At 37.3% G+C, this 24,722-nt stretch overlaps 1 protein-coding gene across 3 annotated transcripts in view; it reads left to right on the forward strand.

The window, feature by feature from the left end:
- Window positions 1-24,722, forward strand: part of pdzd2 (PDZ domain containing 2) — a 90,062-nt gene that overhangs the window by 26,875 nt on the left and 38,465 nt on the right. For 2 of the 3 annotated variants that reach the window (XM_040154734.1, XM_040154736.1), the window contains exons 5-15: window positions 7,661-7,806; window positions 8,551-8,683; window positions 9,079-9,231; window positions 9,859-9,958; window positions 10,359-10,507; window positions 18,208-18,339; window positions 20,319-20,433; window positions 20,581-20,654; window positions 21,010-21,232; window positions 21,491-21,608; window positions 21,864-21,996. In XM_040154734.1, coding sequence (XP_040010668.1) covers window positions 7,661-7,806; window positions 8,551-8,683; window positions 9,079-9,231; window positions 9,859-9,958; window positions 10,359-10,507; window positions 18,208-18,339; window positions 20,319-20,433; window positions 20,581-20,654; window positions 21,010-21,232; window positions 21,491-21,608; window positions 21,864-21,996 — 1,476 coding nt within the window. The remainder of the gene's footprint in view (window positions 1-7,660; window positions 7,807-8,550; window positions 8,684-9,078; window positions 9,232-9,858; window positions 9,959-10,358; window positions 10,508-18,207; window positions 18,340-20,318; window positions 20,434-20,580; window positions 20,655-21,009; window positions 21,233-21,490; window positions 21,609-21,863; window positions 21,997-24,722) is intronic. The other variant, XM_040154735.1, reaches the window with a different exon arrangement.

Consider the following 24,722-nt stretch of genomic DNA (forward strand, 5'->3'; position numbering starts at 1 on the left):
ATATCATTAGTCATGCAGGTATTTGGTCATAAATCAGAGCACTACAAGAAGTGTCATGGGATCTCCAAAGTTATTACAACTCTTCCGTGAGACAAGACAGTCCATCTAATAATTGTCCAGACAGCTGAATAAAAGCAACAAATGTAAACCTTGTGGTGGTGCTAGAGGCAAAAGTCAGGGGATATCCAAAGTCAGTGGGATTCATCCTCTGGGGACCATGAATGCCCATACAACAGTCAGTACCAAAGAAGTGGACTGACCAACAAATTGATTTTGCCATCCATAGAGCCATGCATTTAAAAAATAAAACATGAAACACCATTTTTGTCAAAAAAGTTGTAAAGTTTGAAATTTCTGGAGTGACACTGCACCAGAAACAGACCAGGGGCCTCAATAATCAACCTTGCCTATTCACAGTTTTGTGCTTAAACCATGCAGACACTAATTTCTATGTATAGAATTGAATTAAGCCTATCTAATCCATGTATATTTTCTGTTATGTTTTAACTGTTAAAAAACTAAACAATTATACAGCAAATTAAGACAAAATTCGTAATCTCTGAATTGCATTGAACTGGTACAATGCCCAGTGTCTGTTTTTCTGCAATTCTTTATTTCACTATTATGTAAAGTCTGTCAGTCACCTGTCCCAATACTGTATCTTAATGTGGACGTGTAAAGTAAAACTGTGGTTTAGCAGAATTCCGTTAGTTTCTGCTGTGGTCTTGGCTTCTCAGCTACAAAACGTTCAAAGAGAGAAGGTCTGACATTAAACAGTATACTAAATACGCTAACAGTAGGCACAACATATGTGACCAAAACCACCTATAATGTAAAGTAGGGATATCTTAAGGAATTGTCCACATTGCATTGCTCGCAGTCTATTGTATGGCAACAAATGAAGCGTGGAAATAGTGGAAACATTGAAGAATACAGTGTAAAATACAACAATACCAGTAACAACACAGAATTGCATACAAAATGAAATGTATGTCCATACGTCCATTGCCCTGTGCGGGCTGGGAAGCTTTTCCCACACACCTACTCCTGTAACACAACAGTAGATCTATCTAAACCTCCTTGTCTGTGATGTTTTTCCATCTTCATCTTTACTGTTCTACTTTTGTCCACAAGAAACTATAAATTAGGGCTACTATGACTTTGAAAGGAATGCGGTTGACCATATTTGGCATTCTGGGGGCATTTCTGTATGTAAATGATTGTACATGCACAAGCATATGAATGTAGAACAGGTGAGATTTTATTATTGTTCCCTGCATAAAGGTGTCTAAATTTTCATGTTTGTATACACATATTTAGAACTTGTTTTATACATTGTTAAATGAGGCCTCTAGTTTGCAGATGTCTGCAGGAAATTAGCTTGAATTATGACCCAACTGAAGTAGTCTCTAGTAGGAACAATGACAAGGACTCTTTGCACTCAGAGCAATGTCTGTTTCAGTGTGTTCCTCTACGACACATTCAACTCCAGGTTTGGCAGCATGTTTGTTAGAGTTTTTGTTGTCAAGTTCAGTAAATTTTGTCCCAGTTAAATTGTATATCCCTCAGGGGGATTTACAGTCTGTACAGCATATGATACCATGTATTAAAGCTTCCTCAGCCTTGTTTGATACTTGGGATTGATAAGCATCAGAAAATTTGCTTTCTTTTAAGGAGAGAGGTGTTATGTGATGAGTAGTCAGTAGCATTGTGGAAGCAGGAGTGCAATAGGAGATGGACTGGAATTATGAGGACTACCTTAGCAGTGGGAGTGACAAGGACAATTTTACATAATTAAAATATTTAATACAATGTACAAGCTTACTTAACAAAAGAAAATCAAAAACACAACTTTCATTATAATGAAATAACACAAACAGTACCAAAGACACAATTATTGGCACCCTTAGCTAATATTTGGTTGCAGAACCTTTGGCAAAAATGACATCCTCTAAACGTTTCTTGTAGCTATCTAGAAGCTTCTTGCACCTGTCTGATGGCAGTTTCTGCCAGTCTTCCATTGCTATGCATTCAAGCTCCTTTAAGTTTGCAGGAGTCCTTTTTCCAATGGCAGATATCAGCTCTTTCCAAAGGTTTTCAATGGGATTTAGGTCAGGACTCATTGCTGTTTAAAACAGTCCATCTTTTCCTTTTCAACCATTCTTTTGTGCTGCTGGATGTTCGCTTTGGGTTGTTATCCTGCTGATAGACCCGATACCTTCAACCCGAACCTAGTTTTCTGATACTGGGTAACACATTTCACCCTAAAATGCCTTGGTAATCTTCTGATTTCATCATTCCTATGATACATTCAATGCCTACAGTGTTGCATCCAAGCAATTATTGGCACCCAAGCAATTCTTGGGTGCCAATAATTTCAGCCAGGACTGTATTTATGAAATTATGTTTTATTTTAAATGTCATTTGATGTGGTAAGCTTTTTTTTTTTTTGTAAACTGACATGCAAAACTTTATATGTCATGTCTAATGCCGAGGAAACTAAAATGAGTATCAGAGAAAAAGTAGATCATTACAGGCATACACAGAGATATGCAGCACTGCATACAACAAACTGACACAAAACACTAGACTAATTTGTATTTCCTGAAGGAAATGTGTCAGTCCTGGGAGCTGCCCCTGCGGTTGTAAAAGGCATACTGACACAACTGAGAAACGACTGGGAATTGAACCAGGTGTAAATGCGGGACTCCTGCATGAAAGCCCAGGCCCCAGTCATTTACAGGGATGAGCTAATACTCAATACAAATGGTGTTCTTTAGTGACATCCAGAGAGAGATCTTTGAACTGTAACCTCTTTTATGGGTATTTACTAGCTGATCTGGGTAACGTAATCAGCCATATGACCTGGTTATATCTACTTGCTGGTTAATACAGTAAGCCTAGGTTTCCAGCATCTGCTGAATTCTCTACAGGCTGACAGGTTAATCTCCGCTGCTTGTTTTATAGCAACAAATAACTTTTACACACTGTAGCAATATAGTGTACATGTCACAGCAAATAAGCTATAAAATTACACCACATGAACTGCTGGGGTTAGTCGACATTAAGTGAGCATTTTACCCTGGACTTACTGACTCTGAATAGACATTAATCCTGATACATGTGGTAATTGTAATTTTAATTGTGACTGCTAGTAAGTAACACAGCTATGAATTTGTGTGCATTTATATTAGCACAAAAATTGCTAATGCATGAAAAGGAAATTTGTTTTGATCAATAAAATCTTTGAATAAGATTGCCGAAAACAAGAATTCATTTGTATTTGTTCAGTTATGGTGAAAAATGACAGTGGGAGAAGCATAAACTGATAAAACACAATCTGTCAGGAAGGATTTTACATTGCTATAAATGGAGATAAACATGGACATTCGCCATCAATTAAGATTCAGATCTCAAAAACTATAACTCCTATGGGCTACAGTATATGTATATGTATATGTATATGTTCTCATTTTCAGAATAATTGCCTTGTTTGTCATTGTTGATGTGTGCTAGCCACCATTACCTCCATCCCGTTGTCCACTTTCTAGACACACACATGCAAAAAATCTGTCTTGTGGCTCCCTATTGCCGGCTTCTGAAGAGAACCTCATTTTGAAAGCCACAGCAGGGTTCATAGGTTCACTATTGACTCATATTCTCAGCCTGAGTCCCTCTCTCTCTCACACACACACACACACACACACACACACTCGCACACTGTTTATTTATTTTTCAGTCTCAGTTTTGTTTTTTTCATGCATTTCACAACCACAGCCCCTCACAAAGGAATTAACACTTGTGGACAAGGGGACTGGAGTTCAGCAGTCCACCCCAAAACAACAGACACCCCTTGTGACATCAACTGAACACGCCCCTTTGATGCCAACAGACAGACCACATATCATACCTAGGTCAAGCTAGCCTACAACGCCCATCTGACAGCCTCCGCTACCTGTGACAAAAAGAAACCATGCTTTGTATGCCATGCCACTCTAATATCACCTGATAAAAGCAGGTCCCGGGAGGCCTTCACTATGAAGCAGGAATTGTGGCTAACCTGTTCGGGAGAAGTTTCTGTTTGAGACAACAGATCAACGCATATTAAAGCACGACCTACTAACCAATCAATTCTCTTGGAAAATGGCATTGTCTTAGGAGGGCAAGAGTGTTCAGAGACTGACGCCTTTGTCTTTCCATGAGGATTTTTTACATGAGTGACCCTCATTATTGCAGAGGGCCTGCCCCTCAGCAGGAGTCTACTCTTGTGTAGGAGGGCCTCCTCCTGTCTTCTTAATTTCCTTTTTTTCCTGTTGGCTGCAAGCAGTGTCAAAGCCATTTCATGGTGCTTTTGTGTACCAATATTATCCTATAGCAGAGACTAATTGATGCACTAAAACCTTGTTCTTGTTGTACTTATAAGATATGAAAGTAAGCTTGAAAGTACTTACCGCTTTCAATTTATTTTTTATTTGGTCCCAAGTCCATTTGACACCCGGGGTTGCAGCTGAAGAAGAAGGCTAAAATTGTCATACACGCCATAAGAAATACATTTAAGCAACACATTTATTAAATGGAATGCAAAAATGTAATTATAGTTAGATCTGTTTGTGCGCTAATGATGGTGCAGTAATTTTATAAGCCTATTAACTTGCCCTTTCACACAGTCTGTGATTTTTTTTGCCAACTGTCCTTCCTGCATTTGGCAGCTGCTGTTGCTTTTGGCCTGGATTATGTGTTTAAATTCTCCGTATTTGTCTAATTTTATAGTTTGCTCTTTGTTTGTAAAATATGATGCACTGCTATGATGCATATTTCACAATTCCATGTTTGCAATTGCTAATATGCTGCAAACACTGCCCCTTTTATGTGAACGCACTTGGAAAAAACCTGGGTTGAAGTACTGTCGTGTGACCACTTTGCGTGATTGCAGTTGTCTGGTTTAGTGAAGCCAGATAACGAAAAGATATCCTGGGTATATTGAATTTGCTTCATAGTACAGGCCCCAGATCACACCTTTATCACACAACCTTAGACTGTATAGAGTAGTGGTTAAAATCTTCTCTTGGGGACCGAGGGATCAGTCAGTCAGAATAATATTACACTTTTGTCAACTAAGATTAAAATAGGCTGCTTTCAGGATTGAACCCATAGCCTCCTACCTATAAGACAGCAATGCTAAGCACTGAGCTGACAATATTCCCAGAACTGAACTGTCAGGAAAGCTTCATGATTGAAAACATTGACCTGCCACAATTCAGATATTATTATAGCACCATCTACTGGCAGTAGGAAATGAAATGTTTTATACTTTGATATACTCCTCCTAGCGGCTTCACCAGATCCACCTAAAATGTGGTCAGAAAAATCTTACGACCTTCATGACCTTGCTTTATTGTGAAGATTGTGCATTTTCATTTAACGGTGTATCTGGTGGTGCGGCTAATTTAGATAATTTGACATGAAAACAGAAACTGCTGTAACTCGAGTCCACATCGCCAGATCGTTCCCAAATTTCACGTTTGATAAGAGTTGCAGCCTGAAGACATCTACAGGCCAATATTGAATCACTGTAATAGCACCTCCTACTGGCAACAGGAAATAAGTCTTGTGTGACAATCAATTTTATTTACATAAAAGTTTTATGACTTGTATATCAAGTCTACACTTGATATGCAACAGCATAATGTATGTTTGGTGTATGTTCCCTAGCACCACATTCTGGAGAAAGGAATGAATACAAAAGTGCAATGTGTCATGTGTCATGTCCGAAACCACGCACTCAGGAAATAACAGGAAGGAAATAACATCTTATTCGTTCATGCAGTTGTTCGCGCAGCCCCCAACTGGTCTCGAAATTGCAAGGCAATGTCAACTGGCATCTCACCACCACTCCCAATATGCACAATGGTGCAAGGACCTGATCCACCCTGCTTGTAGCTTTAAAATATTGAATGTATTTCAAAACTGGAGACTGAAGTCTCTGCTAATGGTGTCAACTAGTAATTAACCTGAGACAGCTCTTTGAACATGTTAGTGGACCTTCGTCATCTACATTAAATGACTGCTGTATGAAAAGGGTATTAATTTGGTTATGCTATTTCAAGCTTGCAGGACATGCAGTACAGGCAGTGTAAGGGTTGATGAAAATCATGTTCATGAACCCAGAACAACTCTTTTTCAGTAGAGACGACAGATCTGTGTACAGATATGTGAAAAGATAAATAGGATCACCATCCTGCAACAAGTAGTATGATTAAACCTGAGAAAGTGATTGGATACTGGTTTAACATGTTGGCTAGGGGACTGAGAAAGACAGCTGGTGTATCATCCTAGTATCAGAGGGATTAAAAGTGAAGAATAGTAGATTATTGAAGTATTAGAATATTAGAGGTATTAGTAATAGAATATTGAGAGCTTTCATTCCAGGAACAAACATCTGGATTCAAACATCTGGATTGATATAGGCAGCTGATGGGCTGCCTATATCAAAATGCCTGGATCTGCTGCCTCGCAACATCAATGATTTTGTGAGGTTAATTTCAGGGTAGCCTAATTGCTCATCATTACAGGCTTTCTTTAGTTAAAACTACCAGCTCACTGACTACATGACTCAAGTTGAGGACACATCAGCTCACAGTGTCAGGTGTTTGGTGTAGTGTGAGCAGTTTTTTTTTTAACAATGTAAGGGGCATGCTGGAGACAAGTTACAGGCTTTTGAAAGTATACCAAGAACAATTACAAAATATTTCTACCTTCTCTTTGGTGCCCCTAAGGCTGGTAGTGCCCTAGGCAACTGCCTAGGTGACCTATGCCTTAAACTGGCCCTGTGTGCAGTTGTTTTTTAGAATGTATGATTTTAGCAAACCAGCTGTCTTTGATACCCCCCCAACCCTGGCCACCAAAAGTCCCAAAATGTGAGCAGACAGGGGTGGTTGTTACACACTGTGGCAGTCCAAACACCTTGTACAAGTAAGTTGGAAGAGAGCCTGAGCATATGACAGTAGGCTCCAATAATTTAAAAATTCCTTTTTTTCATACATTGTTACATATGAAAAGAACCAAAATGAAAACTGTGAGCGGACTACTTGAGTATTATAAGCAAATTATTGGAACAGCATTTGTATAGGAATGATTCTGTCCCATGCTTTTTGATCCATATAATCAACAAGCGGTTTCCACTGTATATTCTCATAAACATAATCACAAGTCACTATAGAGATTTATTTAAACATGGGTTGTCCCCCAAAAAGACAGCTAACCAAATGCATGTATCAGCCAGCACTTATTCCTAATTCGTAATTCCTAACAGACACTGGCCATCTTGGCTGAAAGAAAATTAACTTATTTAAAGGCTCTAGCCTTAAATAAAACATTAAACTTCACTTAGGGATTTTGTTTCTTATTAGTATTACACCTGACTACACAACTTGTTGCTATTACCATCACTGGGGATCCATTGATATGTGGCTATCGTGGAATTGGGCATTTTGAGCTCAACCCCCCCCCCCAATGGTTTAATGTCTAACAGATTGTTAGACAACGTCTGTGTCTCTTGTTTTAGCCACACTTTGACTAAACCAATTTTTTCAGCTTCAGGATGTATATTGTGACATTTGTATGATATGTGGGATGTGTGTTTGTTTGTGCTCTTTTGTAGCCCAGAGAGGGCAGCCACATCTGGAAGATGCACATGGTGAAGGGTCAGGAGGGCCTGGGCATACAGATAACAGGGGGGCGTGGCTCCAAGCGCTCTCCTCATGGCATCATTATAGCTCATATAGAGGAGGGGGGTGCCATTCACAGGTACAGTTAGTCCTAATAAAGTCAGAAAATATGTACTGTGTTTTTGCAGGTGTAGCTCAAATTCCATTATCATTTCTGCACGCCCACTGAATGTTAAGGTTATTGTCAAGTTTTACAGTATATGAGGTCATCCCTACAGTGAAATTATAAACTATTTTCTCAAGTGAATTATCAAGTATTTTAATATTTGCTATAATGTTGTTTTTTGTCGCTGATTTTATATTTTCAAACCTTTTATTACCAAAGGAAGAATTTGCTGAGCACAAATACCATCTTTGGGAAATTCCCTGCTTTGTAACCACACACTTAAAATCCTGAGAGAACACATATTACATACTGTATGCACCAGAGCTACATATTTCTTTATGCATATGTTTTTAACTGACAAAACCAGATGTTTATCCTATATACTGTATTGTGCCAAGCACAAATACATACTTCCTAATTACTTTCAGTCACCAAGGAGCTGATATTTTCAGTCATGCTTGTTAGTTTGTCTGTTTGTTTTTGGATTGTGAAATATCTCAAATTGCGTTAACGATTATGATTAAATATGGTGTAAAATCAGCTAATCAGTTTTTAATTAAAAAAAATTTCTATTTCTCAGCTTAGAAAAAAAAGTGGAGCTTTTTATAACTAAATATTACCAGCGGTGAAGAATAGTTCAGCTTTAATTTGTGTATGTCTGTGTGTGTAAATTACAGTATATGTAAGTGTTTCTGTCAAAATTTGGGTGTGTTTCAGGGACGGTCGTCTTCATGCTGGTGATGAGTTGCTGATGATTAATGGTCAGTCTCTGGTAGGTCTCACTCATCAGGGGGCTGTAAATATTCTGCGCTCCACTACTGGTCTGGTCCAACTTGTGGTGGCCAGCAGGGTAAGTGATGGAGCACAGCAGGGCGATTTTAACATCGCGCCTGCACACACACACACACACACACACACACACACACATATCCATGTTTTACTTATTCATAGGGACATCATTGTCATTGACATAATGCATTCCCTAGCTTCTTACCCTAACCTTAAGCATCACAGCTGAATGCCTAACCCCAACTCTTACATTAACCCTAACTTTAAAACCAAGTATTAACTCTCAAACAGCCATTTATACTTATGGGGTCCAGCATTTTGGTCCCCACAAAGCTGTCAGACCCCACAAGTATAGTGGGCTCTGGGTTTTGGACCCCCCCCCCCCACACACACACACACACACACACACACAACAAAACAAAAACTAATATATTTACTTTGTTTCTGTCCCTGAAGGAGGAGACAGATGTGGGTTTTGAGCGCTTCCCATCCACCAGTCTGCCAGACCTGGTCAGCACCTGCAGTTCCTTATCCTCCCTGTCTCAGACTGCTCTTGCTCACTCACCCCAGACTTCCAACAGCAGCACGAGCCTTCACTGCCCCTTCCTGGTACACACAGATAATATGTAGTACATGTTTATGAATTTGTTTATATACGTCTGTGTGAGGAGTGTGTCTTTGTAGCACTTAAATTGATTCTGCTGGAAGCAACTGGTCTCACAAAGCAGAATTAGTGACCACCTGGAGGGTAGTTAGTGTTATTTGGGTAAAGGTCGTGATGGCAGCAGACCATGTGTCTTTCTCCCCACCCAATATTTTCAACTCTTCCTGTGCCAGATGGGATGCATAATGACTCCAATGTGTTCTTGGTCTGGCTTCGTCAATCCAGATGGAGACATTGGGGTGCATTTTGATCACTGGGCTGGACTACCTCAACGGACGCCTTTCAGTATAAGAGAGTAGCAACAAAGTTTTCATCTGGCAGTAGTACAGGGCTCATGCATCAATGTCTATACAGTATATTCAGTGTGTACTTGTAAAGACAATCCTTACTAAAAGTGGAGCATGATGTGAAATAAGTCCTGGCCTAATGGAAGAAAAATGTTATCAAACCTAAGGTAATCAATTTATGAAAATGGATTACACACTGGGAATTATTGTGTGGCTTAACTGTGGACAGTCCATAGTTGTTTAAGAAAAGATAAACTGAAAATGTCTGTATTTTTGACCTTGCAGTTTACTAACCTGGAGAAACTAGAGGAACAAAGTCAAGTAGAGGCACCCAAAGGATCCTTTGGCAACCCCACAGCCACAAAGCTCTGCAGCCGATCCCAAGGTTGGTACTTCACAGAAACAGGTTGTTCATCATAACCAAAATTCTTAAAGTTGACACAATACATATATTCCTGGCATGCAGCATAACCTTTTTTTTTTAGCCGAGTAATATTTACACTTAAGAAAATAATCACATTGCTACATCTATTAATGTTGATATATACAGTAGATAGAATCACTAAATAAGTGGTGATATGGGGCTCTATTTCTGTTGTGGTGCTCCTGTCAATTTGCTTTGCCCATCTATCTGGCAATTTTTGCCTATTACAATGTGCAATAAATTGAAAAGTTCTGCATAAAGTATGTGTTTTTTGAAGTTATTTAGAAAAAAATAGACAGTGCCAAACTGAAATTGCTACTTCTGTGCAGCGAAATAAAATAATTCTTTTTTCCCGGATCAGGTGGGAGCAGTCGCCTGGAGTCAGTGGGGGAGGATGATGAGCTGTTTGTGGACAATGGTGTGAGCGGCTGTGAAGTGGTGGATAAGCCTCCGCCTGGCCGACGTAAACACTCTCTACCTCAACAACTAGACATTGCTGGAGTGAGACAGGTCAGTGAATGCCTCACTTCATTCTTCATATAACTGAAAGTGTAAAGATGTACATAATTAGATCTGATTTATATATTTTATCATGAAATAATATGGAAGAAAGAAGGAAAGAAAGAAGAAGAAGAAAGAAAGCTGGGCTTTAAACTTGTTACCTTATGTCCCTTTTGAACGAATAGTTCCAGGAACTATGGAGCCACAGGATCTAAGTTCCAGTTTATTTCCTTTGAGCATTCCTATTTGGTTTTTTCATCACATCTGAAGAAACATGAAGGTGAAGGAAAATTAGTCAGATAACAGATTTCACACACAAAGGAGCTACGACACAGAGTGATCCAGTTATTCTTGTATTTACTGTGGCATAAAGAGTGAATGAAAAGAAGGGGTGGAAAAGTAGACTGAAAACCCCAGTCTCGTAAGTTGTTGATCTGTTCAGTGTTTGAAGGTTTTTAGAAAAAAAACACCATTAAACTATCACAAAGTTCATTTTTTTCTCTCATTCACCTTTTGTTTTATGTTCCAGTAAACAAAAAGTGAATGAGAGAAAAAATTTACTCCCGCTCTGGACAGTTCCTAGTGTATAAGAAAGTACTAACCCCAGAGCAGGGCGCTTTCCCACCCGTAGTTTGGCTCATTTGGTCAAAAGAAAAGGCAAAGGAAACAAAAAGACAAAGAACAAAAGATTAATTTTTGTCTTTTAGTTTTGGTCCAGTTTGTGTTCACAGTTGTATAAATGAACTCTGACAGATAACTGATTGGGAAGTTTTGGCTACGGTCATCCTGAATCATCAGTGTAACATCATCCTTACTTTGGAAAATCAAATTCCATTGACTCATAGCAGGTTAGTCTGCACCTTAATACTTCTTATTTCTTCATTTATGTTCGCTGGTGTCACAAAGAGCTCACCAAGAACCTACTATGAGCATTATCTGTATTATTAGACTCCAAATCCACGGTATGTTATGAATAATGACAGACAAGGAGAGACGGGACAAAAAAAGGGGCATGTTATATAGCAATATTAAGGGGGGGTAATTTATGACCATGTACTGGTTTGCATAAATATTACATTGCCTATACAGATTGCTTATTATATTGCTTCCTGAATATTTAAAAATTTGCAGCTTGATTTAATTTAAAGTAGCATAGGTTTTGAATTCATGCTAAAATCACAGATGTACTATCATTAAATCCTATGGTTTGTCCATTTGCTTTCAGATAAAAAACAAACTGCATTTCCTTGGGTCAGGTGGTCTCTGTCTGGATGTTTAGTCCACATCAGAATTTTATTGATAGCTTTCACACCAGCCCAAACCAACTGCAGTAAATGAGCTAATGCAACAGTTTGACTGAACAGAACCAAACAGGTTAGGTTTGAAATGTGTGAAATTTCTTGCGTTTGCGAAATTGTTCCTGCAACCCTGGAAAAGCTTTTTTATATGTCCAGATTATAACACCATATTGATTTCAAAAACCTTCAGTGAGACAGACATAATGCATAATGAAATACTGTATGATCATATTATTTAATACAGATATTTTTCATTCTGTCAAGTGAGCACTGGGGTAGCTAAAATGCTACAGCCCAAAATCATGGCATTTTTCATCCAAGTCTATGAATTTCTTTATTTAATCCAGCTTTCAGTGTGAATTAAACTGACAAATTAAATTTCTTGAAGACATCATCCATGGTGAATTGAGGATGCACTTGTAGGTGTAAAAACATCCAACGAAGAGTGTCATCCCAAATTTTGGAACAAGCTGACACCTCACTCTCCAATGTCCCAGTCTAACAGCCTGTTTCAACAGGAGTTACATCCAATTATGGACATGGATATAATTTTATGGGACCTTTAATGACCTTTACATAGGGCATATGTAAAGGTCATTAAAGGTGGAGGTCAACCAAACCACAGACTTAGTAAGATTAAGAAAGTGTTTTCTAAAGCTGATGATTGATGAATGTCTTTTTAAAAAAAAACCAAAGAAAACAAACAAGTATTTATTTAATTACATTTACATGTTTAGTTTTATTGTTTTCAGTCCCAGTACAAGTAAAAGTTGTCTAGCAGTCACTTGTATCAATGATTATTGTTGCTGTTAATGTATCTGTTTGCAAAAAGTGAAATTCTTTATTAAAGCCTTTTATGCATATATAATGGGAGCAGAAATAGAACAATGGATAAACTTGCAGGCTTTTTGCGGGCAAAGAGCGACCTATTCTTTTTGGTGTTTCTGCTCTTGTTTTGCCAATGACATTTTTCATTTGGTTGAAAATGCAAATATTGTAAGCAGTTTGCCAAAATAAAAAATCAGAAAAAAGGACAAATTATGATTTTACAATAAAATGTGATGTAACGTCAGTGTTTTAATTACATTTATCTTTTGGTAGTTGGGCAAACAATTTTTCTATGACAACTAATCCAAAAAACCAAAGACACATTCAGTTATCAGATGTATTCCATGTGTATCTCAAATCAACATAAACCTGTACAAAAAGTGTCAAGGCTGTTTTTTTTCTCAGATGAATAAGAATTTACCACACTTATCTATGAACTCTTTATACACGTGTTTGCACGTGTGTGTGTGGGGTATATATTTGTTTGTTATTTGTTATTTGTTGTATGTATATTTGTTTGCTTCTTATTCCTTTGTCATTGACACACATACATACATGCGTACATGCACATGCTTGTGATTCTACAATATGGGGGATGAAAAGAATCATCAAAACGCCACACTTAGGTACATTAATTTGTGGTCTTTTAGTACATGTATATGGGCATGTGTGTATGCTCGTGATTCTTCGAACATATAACACACATACCCATGCACATGTGACTGAATATGTCAGATCAGGAGGTTGGTGATCTTATTCATTAATTTATTTAAAAAACTCTTTGATTCCAGATCAAATCTCTTTAACAAACACTGTAATTACAACACCATATCTGCTCTATGATACATAGTCCCATAATTACATTAAGCATAAAAAAACAAACTAATGCATCAAACGTAAAAAATACGGACCACAGTTTACTAAGTTTATCATTTTAAGACCAGGATAATATTCCTATCATATCCACACAGTGACTTGAAATACAGTCTATATATATGGTTCAGTCACTAAAAGTCAATATATTTCTAAAATATTCCCAAAGTTACTTATGATATTATTGTATTTTCATATTTCTTAGCTTTATCTAAGATTGTCTTTTAATTTGTCATGTTTTAACATGCGTTTTATTGTAGCTACTGAATAGTGAGTTTATGATTTTTAATAATAATAAATCCCATCAACCTTAAGGATCCATATAGCCAACCCTGTGGTGTGGATCAGCACATCTAGGATTACCTCCAAACTGGAAGACATCATACCCCATAAACTAAGAGAATAAAGATGAAATAATATTTAATTCAATAATGATAATAATAATCAATAATAAATCATTAATCATAAAACTAAAACTACTGAACTTTATTTCTACAGCACAATTTATGCATGAAAGGCAACACAAACTGCTTAACATAAAAGCAAAGAATCATAGAATTTACAATAAAACAACTGACTATCATTCCTGAGTCATTGGGTCAACATGAAGCACTTTGTAATTGGCCTCAAGATTGTACCAAAAGTAATTTTTGTTAATATGTGGGCTCAGATGGCCAGGAGGTACCTGTGTACTGAGTATCATGTCTCTAATGTAAGTAGAAATACAGTAATTCCAATGTTTATACTTACTGATGCACCATTTAGGGATGAAAGACATTTTGCAAGGTTGCTAAGTGGTCCCATACAACCTCATTTTGGTTGCAATTGTACCTTGCAATCAAGAGTTATAACAATTTATTTGCACAGACCATGCCTACTCGACTTGCGTAACCAATTGTAGAAAAAGTGTAAGGAATATCATAAAACAAATCTACGAAGTTTGATGAACATAGGTGTGGAACAGGAGTAAAAATGTGTTTTATAATAAATCAAAATGGTTCAAAAGGGTGTGGCCTGAACCAATCTCTTTGTGTTGATCCATTGGAACCACAGAAAAAAAAAATGTTTCTTCTACACATCACTGTTCATGAGTCACTTACAAAAACACAAAATGCCTCATAAGTGGCCACAAAATGGTGCCATTGGTTAGTTGTATTAACATGTGGAGTAGATGGCTAAGGGGCACCATGTCTGTATCATGTCTGTAATGTTTCCAGAAATAAAGTAATTAGAATATTTGTTTTTACTGTAGTGCCACCTGGGGGGGAAATTCCATGAAAATTTTGTTTTAAGACATCAGAACCCAGAAAAGGTTGGAAAGCACTTGTTTAATCTTTATGTGTTGTATTTGAAAAGCTTGTCATAATATCCATTGTGTAAAATCTTCATCTTAAAAGTAACTAGAAACTAAAGCTGTCAAATAAATGTAGTGGAGTACAGATCTGGTCCTGACTTCCCTGGGGCCCTTAGCAAAATTCTGCTGAGTGACCATCCTACCTGACCCCTGAGCAATGTAAACCCATTTCAAATATAAAATACTAGTTATACTATGGCTTGGTTGAATACTTGATGGTTATTATTTACCAAGAGATGGGCCCAATGTGACCAGTTAATCAACATTTTAAATTCAATATTTAATCAATAGTCAGTGTCAATCCATTGTTTTCCGTCTTTCCAGAGTCCAGAGTTGTACCTGAAACTTGACGGAGAGACTAGATAATCATTGCACCTATGAGGAGTGAGATCACACCCATATATCGTCTGGACTGGTCTCTGAAGAGGTTGTTGCTGGAAAGCAATTTTCTTAATCAACAGTCATCCACATTAACAATTAATAGTTGGTTAATCATTAACAATTAATGAAATACAGTGATCTTTTTCCATTAAAAAAAATAAATAAAAAAATAAAAAAATTTCTGGCTGGACCACAAAAGTGGGGCCAGCCCTATAAATACAAATGTCCGTTGCTGACTAGTTAACTGAGTGTTGAAGTTACACCATTTGTCGCCTGGCCAAGTTCTGGAGTTTTCATTGCTCTTTCAAGAAGAATTGGGGTAAACACTTTCTATTGCATCATCGGGGGGTGTTTTCAGGCAGTGTTGCCAACTTAGTGCCGTTGTTGCTAGATTTACCGTCTGTTCACACCCCTTTAGCAACTTTTTTTTTTACAATTAAGCCCATAGCGAAAAATTTTGCGACCTTTTGGACAAACATTAGCTACTAAGAGAGTCATCAGCATTTCCCTGAGTTAGAGCACAGGTTCTGGCTTTCCCGCCACAGACACACCTCTCTGTGTATCTCATTCAATTGACTGCACAGCAGCTGTGAACACAGATGTGAAATAGCTTCTAACTTTCTCTCTGAGTAACTTACGTTTATGGTAATTTTGTCAGATGATGTTGCGGTTATAAAATTAGCATATTGGCATTTCAGAGCAGCATTTTGGAAATTGCTGGTTAACATGTAGTCTTAATGGGCCGCGTTTCAGTGACTATTTCATACTTGTTCTGTTTTCTGACAACAGAAACAGAAAAACATGTAAATGAGAACAGTTTTATTGAGAATTCAACTGTATTAAAATACTGCAAATGTGAGCACAGAAAGTAGGAGAGAAGCAAACATATAAAGGGCTAAAACCGGCTGACACTAGGCAGAATGCAAATACGAAGTGATGACATCATGAATATGCTAATTAGCGTATTTTTTCATCAAGCGACAGTAAGCGACTTTTTGAGCAGGCTTTAGCTACTTTCCATTGAAAGTAGTTGTTTACAGTTTAACTGTTTTCAACTACATCTTCAATTTAAACCACTGACCATACGCGGTCTGGCAATATATTACGTTTTAACCTAGTCTTGTTTAAACACTGATGTGACCTTTGTTCACTGCAAAATGAGAGTTGCCTAAATTAGGAAATTAAAGAACAAATTAAGTAAACATCAAGTTACCTGAATTATAAATTAAACAACACAAATAATGACTTCAATTAAAATTGCAAAAGTGGATGACAATATCCAGAGTATAAAACATAGCAAACAATTCAGCACAACTTCCAGGCTTCGTTGGAGAACATAAATTAGATCAGACTAAACGTGTTGGATGTATTTTAAAAATATTTAAAGTCTGATCCATTTTCCTTTATCCAGAGGGACTGTAGTCTTTACCAGTAAATAGCCTGTAAAGTTATTGAATCCACAGTAAAACTCTCGTTTTACTAGTTTTGTATAAGATAATATGCAACCTTATCTATGTAATGGAAGTGACTTGTAAGTTGTTCACTCAAGCTAACATTAGTACATTTGCTGGAAACACCTCCTAAGCTGGGAAAGATGTCCCAGAGATGCACAAATACCATTGCGCCAACTTAATCAGTCCAGGAAATCTTTCAACATTTACTCCGGTCAGTAAAATCCATGCTATAGTCTCCAAACAGGGCTGTGTCGCTTACACAGTTCATCACTTTTGTGTTGATCATGTTAAAGATGGTAGTTTGGCATTAGCATGAGTCTCAGATAGTTAGCTAAACCAGACAGCTGCCAGACAACAACTCAGTAGAATTTTCACAACTTGATGCTGCAACACAATTGCCACAGTGAGCACAGAAAGCCACACTGCCACTAATTTCTTCCTTTGATGCCAAGGAGATCTGTTCATTTTATGATTTGTCAGCAAACACATGTAACTCCATCTCATTAAACAGTAAGAGGCACCTAGTGGTATAACCAGGTACTAAAGCAACCTACAGTGCATCTGAAAGTTACACCAGACGTTCTCTGTTTTGTTGGTTAATGTATTGTTAATTGATTAAATTATTAACAGTAATTACTTGATAATTGATTAATCATTGCCATCCCTAGTTTAATGTAACTATGGGCTGTTTATTACAGTGCAGACATAGTGTTGTTTTGACAGTCTTTGTGATCTTGAATCAAACAGCTTTTTGAATAAAGTAATAAGTAAAACATGCTGTGTAGAAATCAAACTACCATCCCCATGATTTGATTTATTCAATTACACATGAGTGTGTATATGAATGTTATGTACATTATATGTTTGAAGAATCACGATAAGTGCACATGTTGATGAAAAGATGAAGAGGCAGGTGAACATACATACGCGAGGTGTGGAAGTTGCATTTCAAGTAGCACTAACATGTGCATGTGTACTAAAAGTAGGCTACATACAAATAAATATTTGTGTGTGAGTGATATTTTGATGAGTCTTATCACCTCCCATGCACACATGCACACACATGTACACACATACACAGCTAGAACCAGATCAAAGCCTGGTCACTCACTCTGCCCTGACTGTCATGACAACAATGACAAGGAGAGCTGCAGTAATTGCTGTGTTAATGAAAGGTTCATTTAAAAAAGGAAATAAAAAAGGGGACCACATTCAGAATCACAGCCTCTTACTAGCTGTTTGGGTGATATCTGTACAAACCCTACACAGCTAAGACATCAAGTTACTAAATTTCCATCAGCAGCTACAACATCATACCTTAAGTAGACAGTCTGATGATGGGAAAGACAGGAAAACACAGATGTTATCGTAAAGTATGAGGGAATAATGCAAATTTGACATTAGAATAAATGGTAACTCGGTGAAGAGAAAGGAATATACTTGTCACAGTATGAATAACAGTGTTGTTTTTACAAGATGAATTTGACTGTTTTTTTCTTTTTATATCCGTCCCCCCTTCAGGAATATCAGATAATTAAGAAATCAGCCCGTTCCCTGAGCACTATTCAAGTGGAATCTCCATGGCGACTGGCACAGCCATCTATTATCTCCAGTATAGTGCTGATGAAAGGCCAGGGCAAGGTGAGTGCACATGTAAGAATGCATAAAGCTCAGAGAATGCAATCTGGGTATGTGTACATAAGAGAGGGGGGAGGCAGAATTGAATTGTGGGATAACTGAAAATATGTTTCATATAGCATCTTAGTATCTAATTTAATAAAGTGGCTTATTTAACATTCTTATTTTTGTGCAAAAAATAAATATCTAAACATGAAAATCTTTATTGATTGTGCCAAATATATTTCATGAAGGTAACAGTTAATGTGTTATATTATTCAGCAGGACTGCATGCAAAATATAAGCAGAGAAATACTATCGAAACATCCAGCGCCCTACTTTACAATGTATAATGTATTTATAATAATAATATACCTATTGCGACTTTGTACATATCTGGTAGCTTTAGTACTTTACAGTGATCTTAACATACTTGGATTATCATTTCTAATGTCTCTAAATTATATTATACATAATATATCATATTCCTATGACATTTCTCTTTCATCAGTATTGTATTTATACCTTGTGATTTTCAAAGTAGAAGTAATAACATCACGCTTAACCAAAGACAAAAAGGGGGAGCTGAGGTGCGTATAACCAAAGTCAGTCTAAAGCACAAAAGTTGTCCCCACACCCATGTCAATTTCCTTTTATTTAGTTTAAGTTTTCAAATATGAGCACAGGGGAAAACATTTATTATTTATCTATATATAATTTATCTTTGCTTTAAATTATCACAGCATGCATACATACAACAGAACAACTACTCAGTAATGTTTTTTTTATGATATTTTTCTCTTATATCAACCAGATAACCAGATATCAGAATATTATATGGACTGTGCATCCTATCCAGAAGCTTTATGGATTCTGGAAAAGTCGACTGATGTGTTAATTTGGTGAAGATTGGATAAAAGTTACAGAACATAAAACCAAATGTTATGGACGTTTTTCTGAGACTTCGTAGAGACAGTATGGGTCAGAGTAGTTGTTAATATAATATCACCATCTATCTGACTCTATAAATAATATTAAAGCAAAGGTCAGAGTAAATAGTTGCAAAAAGCAGCAGAGAAATATCACATTCCAGAGCAAACCACTAGAATCTTCTTTCAGACTCTCAGAATACTCATCCTGAGTTTGCTTCAAGATTGTCCCACCTAATCAGTTGTTCTTTCATAGCTCTTTCTTGGTTTTACAAAATGTGAAAATGATCACATCCATTGCAGTGCTAATCAATGATGTGCCTACACTTGCATTCTCTTTTAAGTCATATTGAATGGAGGGTCCCATTAGTGCTGGGTGATATGGTCAAACTGATTATCATGACATAAGAGGGAATATTTTTGTCTATTGACATCTATTGTATGACAAATGTATGCAAAATCACATTAAAAATTACCAAACCATCACCAAAACCACCGCCTTCAAAGCAATGACCTGTGTTCCACTCTGCATATCCTGACACCATAGTCTTCATATTGTATGGATTTAATAAAAAAACTTTGAAAGTCAGTAATCAATTAATTATAACGGCCCCCCCCCCCCCCCCCCCACCCATTTGTCCCAGTTGTCTTTAGAAAATCAATCATGGTAACCTCCCTCCTGACCTTAAAATGGTCCGACTTCTTAGCCTTGTCAACACATCAGAACCAGCCCAGCTGCTGAGCAACACACGTGTGTTTAATATATTGAAAAGACTTGGACAGAATCTAGGCTGAATTTTTACTTTGTTTAAGTCATGTAGCAGTACTAAGAATGGTGCTTTGTTAGTTCATGCAAATACACTGCAGTGACATCAGTGTTGTTAATCAAAGACGAGATATGGATGTATTAGAAAGGCAGCATGAAATGTGAGTTTATAGGGAAGAAACTCTGTTCTTACTTATCCAATTCTCTCTGTCACTACTTCCAAGCATTAAAACATTAAGCCAAAAATAATATTCTTAAAAAACCAAACTCCGTGTCTTTGCCAGCCCTTTCTGACATTCATTGGGATCTATCTTTTATAGGGCCTAGGATTCAGTATTGTTGGTGGGCAGGACTCAGCACGCGGTCAAATGGGGATTTTTGTCAAAACCATTTTCCCTCATGGAGCTGCGGCAGCTGATGGACGACTGAAAGAGGGTAAACATACCTTTTCATTCTCTGTTACTGAATTCAGAGAGTACAGGATATAGGAAAGTAAAATGTGTGATATGAGAGAAACAGTCATCTACATTTAGACTTCTTCTGAACACCCATCTCAGTCTAATTGTATGCTTCCCCATGTAGGAGATGAAATACTGGAAGTGAACGGAGAGTCTCTCCAAGGACTCACACACCAACAAGCCATCCAGACCTTCAAGGTGGATTGCATGTTTACAATGAGTTCTGTCTAACAGTGTTGTTAAAAACACTTAATTCAGACATGAAAAGTTATCCTGCAACATTTTATAAAATCTGTGAGACAAAATGTGTTTTGTTTTTTTGTTTTTTCTTATAATAATGCCCGTGACTAATATATCAAAGTTTCTTTTTATGCTGCCAGCAAGTAAGCTGACTTGATCATATTTTAGGTGAAAAGACCAAGGACTTGTTAAAAAGCACTTTTTAGTATTTTAGGAAAAAACTTAGTTTTTGAATTTGTCTGGAGCTTGGTCAGAAGCTTTTCATCTATTTTCATCTCCATTTCATTGAACATCACATATATTTTTCCAACAGCAACTGAAAAAAGGTGTGGTGACACTGACGATTCGAACTCGTCTGCGTAGTCCCAGTCTGACACCCTGTCCGACCCCCACCCTCCTCAGTCGCTCCAGCTCGCCCAACTCTAATACCAGCGGGGGAACTCCTGTCCCCTCAGGGTTTGAAGAGACTGATGGCAGCAAGGGCCCTGGTCCTGGTCCAAAAGACTGCATCATCATGGAGGTCACACTTAATAAAGGTTAGCTGACTTGACAGAGAATTCCCTTCATTGGAACTAAGGGGCCCAAACCAGGAAACACAGACCGAGATCAAAACTATGCTAAAGTTTTTGGACAGTGTGTCCTCATACTTTTATATAGTGTATCCTTAACTGCTTTTTGCTGCTGTAATAATATCGCCTGATGTAGAGAGAGGTCTTGTGTTGTGTCTGCAGTAATGGCTAACTTGTTTTTTTTAAGAACACTTATTTTCTAATGGTGAATGTTGATTTATTTAGAGTCTGGTGTTGGTCTGGGGATTGGAGTTTGCTTTCTGACCCTGGAGAACTCTGCTCTTGGCATCTACATCCACAGCTTGGCACTGGGATCTGTGGCCAAGATGGATGGCAGGCTCAGGTAAAAACTTCAGTGTCATCTCTGAATTCAAAACAGATGGACGCAGGTGAAATGAATATGTAGTCTCAATGATGCAAAGATACCAAATGAACAGCATTATTTTATATGAACTCATTAATTAAATAGTATATTCATGAGACATTTATTGGTCATATAATGTTGACATATGAATGTATATGTGTGCATTTGTATTCCTGTATCTTGAAACTGAGGTTTTTGATAGTGTTGTGCTGACAACTTTGCCTTTCCTTGCAGTCGTGGAGATCAGATACTGGAGGTGGACTCAGTCAGTCTTCGTCACGCTGCTCTCAGCGAGGCGTATGCAATCCTCAGTGAATGTGGCCCTGGACCGGTCAGTCTCATTATAAGCAGGCACCCTAACCCAAAGGTAAGAGGATGTCTTTTTTCTATTTATATATACTGATACATTCTCTTTTAACATATTTAACATATATCTAGTACTGTTTAGGAGCCCCATAATCTGTAGAACAGCCTGAGCTCACCAGTAAGTATCCCACCGGGTATTCAGAGTATGTCCAAGCAGATGAGTAAATTTAAATTTCTTCTGTAATCTTGAACTCCCTTTAACCTGGTGAGTGTTTTTATTCAAATCTACATTGAATAATAAGCACTGAAGGCTTATTGTAAACCAAAAATGTATTACATCCAGCCTCTAAGAATGACATAAGGCCAAGGAGGTACATATGTATAGTAGATCATTCCCATTAACTTGCTAACAGCCTGTCAAACTTAAAAGGATTTTCTTGGCGGCATTCTCAGTAAGTGTTGACAATCAAGCTAATTAGTGCTAGCAAGCCTGTGTTATCTTACAGTAAATAGCTGGGTAGAAAGGATGAACAAATGCTAAGAGATGTCTGCAAGATAGATAGTTATAGCTACTAGCCTGGCACTACAGGATGGATGAATGTTGCAGTGCATAACGTTACTACTGGTGAGAGCAGAAAATCTCACTCACAGTAGGTCTCTCCTTGTATTAGTTTGAACATCAGTGCTGCTTTCCTTGTCTTCAATTATATTTCTTATTCTCTAAAACCTTAATTCAAATAGGGATAATGCTGAATGTAGATTTAAAAACAAAATATCATCAGCTAAAAATAGGCCAGGTTTTCATATCCTATGTCGTGTGTTTTTTTTGTTTGTTTGTTTGTTTGTTTGTTTTATATTTCAAAATGTATCACACATCATCAGTAGCTATAATCAGTATTGTCACCACACTCCCAAATTTACCACTCTACCAGTTACAAGTTACCACAAAGTTTCTTTCTGTGGTAATAGTAGCCACAGTAGTGTGTGGCTGGTGGGATATTTCTGTAATTTTTAATTTGTCTGCTACAAAATAAATAGTTACTAAGTAAAATAGACATGCTGGTGTGATTTTCTTTAGCATTAAACTCGACTTACATCAGAATCATTGAATGTGACAGAACTCAATGAGTGCAGTTTTCGGTGAACATGCCTATCTTCATGCTAAACATTTTACAATAATAACAATTTACTGATTATCAACTAATGCTATCTGTGTTACTGTGTGTGAATGACAGATGTAACAATAATCCATAATGACAAATCCACTGGCCTTGTGTCAAATTAGCTTACCACTCAAGTAAATCAGATGCCATCTTCAAGTCTGTTCAAAAACACAGCTGTGGCTTAGCTTCTTTCAATCACGCTATTGTTCGACCAAGGTTTATTCTGGTCTTGCTCCACCATTTGTCACTTTTTTTTTTGGGCCTGCTGACCCTCTGCCAATCCTACGCTTTTCTTCTTACTTGTAACACTCAACACTTGGGTTGGTGGTGGGTCTTCCATTAATATCAACGTGTCTGCTGTGGTCACTTTCCTTTTTGTTCATTTATGTTATAGGGTGGCTGGCTTTGCTTTTATGTCCTTTGTTCACACCTTGTTGCATGGGGACACACATATGACGGTATCTTTCAGCCAGTACACCCAGTCTCACCTGACCATTTTTAAAAAAAGTAGCATTTAGTGGCCAAAACAAAAGTGGGTTTGGTACATTGTATTTTTGTCTTAGAAATCTAACTTTTGTTTTTTATGAGAAAGATTTTTTGTACATTTAAAAGTTATATAGTTATCCCACTGCAAATTTTAGTTTGCCTTATCGAAATCAAAACAATGTAACTGACATTAAATTTACAAGAGAAAGAAAATAAAACTGGTCCCTTTCAATAGAAGACAATTGTCCTTAGCTATAACGATAGTCCTTTAAAGTTTTGTTTTGATTTAGTGATCTCTTTAGTTACTGTGTATTGTCTTATAAAAATAAAAGACCTGACCTCAATTTACAAACAGACTTATTGTCTTTTCTTATGTTTTTTTATACTTCCTTATGTTATACAACGTCACCCTAAAGCATAACACTCTAGAGTGATGTTGATCAAGTACTAAATTAAAACTGGAAATACCATTTTAAATGGTTGGCTAAATTGCATATTACAATTACATTGTTACAATAACAATATAAACAGCTAATATTGAAACGTTCTACGTTCGTTCTTCTGGCAGTTTCTGCATGGAAACCTTTCCACTGTTGTTCTAATCTTTCCACCTACTCACCTTTTATATGTTACCAAACTGTCAGCCATATAAATAAAAGCAATACAACCTTAAACAGTGTTATGAACTCACTTGAATATATGTGTCAAAGTTTAGCTTACTTTAAGCAGTGTAGGTGGTCTCTGTGTTGTCACTGATGAGACTGTTCAGCACTACAAACCTGTACAAACCTGTTTACTTAACTCCATTCGGCGGCTGCTGATACCAGCTCTTCTACAGACTCACTGCCCTCTGCACTTCTTGTACATGCCAAACTGCAGAGTGTTTGCCAAAGAATGCTTAAGAGACCGACTGTGAGCCCCGGGGTTCGCCATTTTCATTCATGTACCAGAGTCACAGTAGACTCAGTTCTTGTTAGCTTGTTAGCTTTTTATCCTGTGGATATCACTCCTGATTCCTGCTGGCTGTAGACTTTGGAGAGACAACTGTAGTTTAGTTAAGTTACAAACCTTTTAGTGCCTGTCAGTGTTAATGTTTTCCGTTTTGATTTAAACACGTATTATTGTCTCCTGCTTATTT

Source organism: Xiphias gladius, chromosome 19 (assembly GCF_016859285.1).
Source record: "Xiphias gladius isolate SHS-SW01 ecotype Sanya breed wild chromosome 19, ASM1685928v1, whole genome shotgun sequence".
NCBI classification, from domain to species: Eukaryota; Metazoa; Chordata; class Actinopteri; order Istiophoriformes; family Xiphiidae; genus Xiphias; species Xiphias gladius.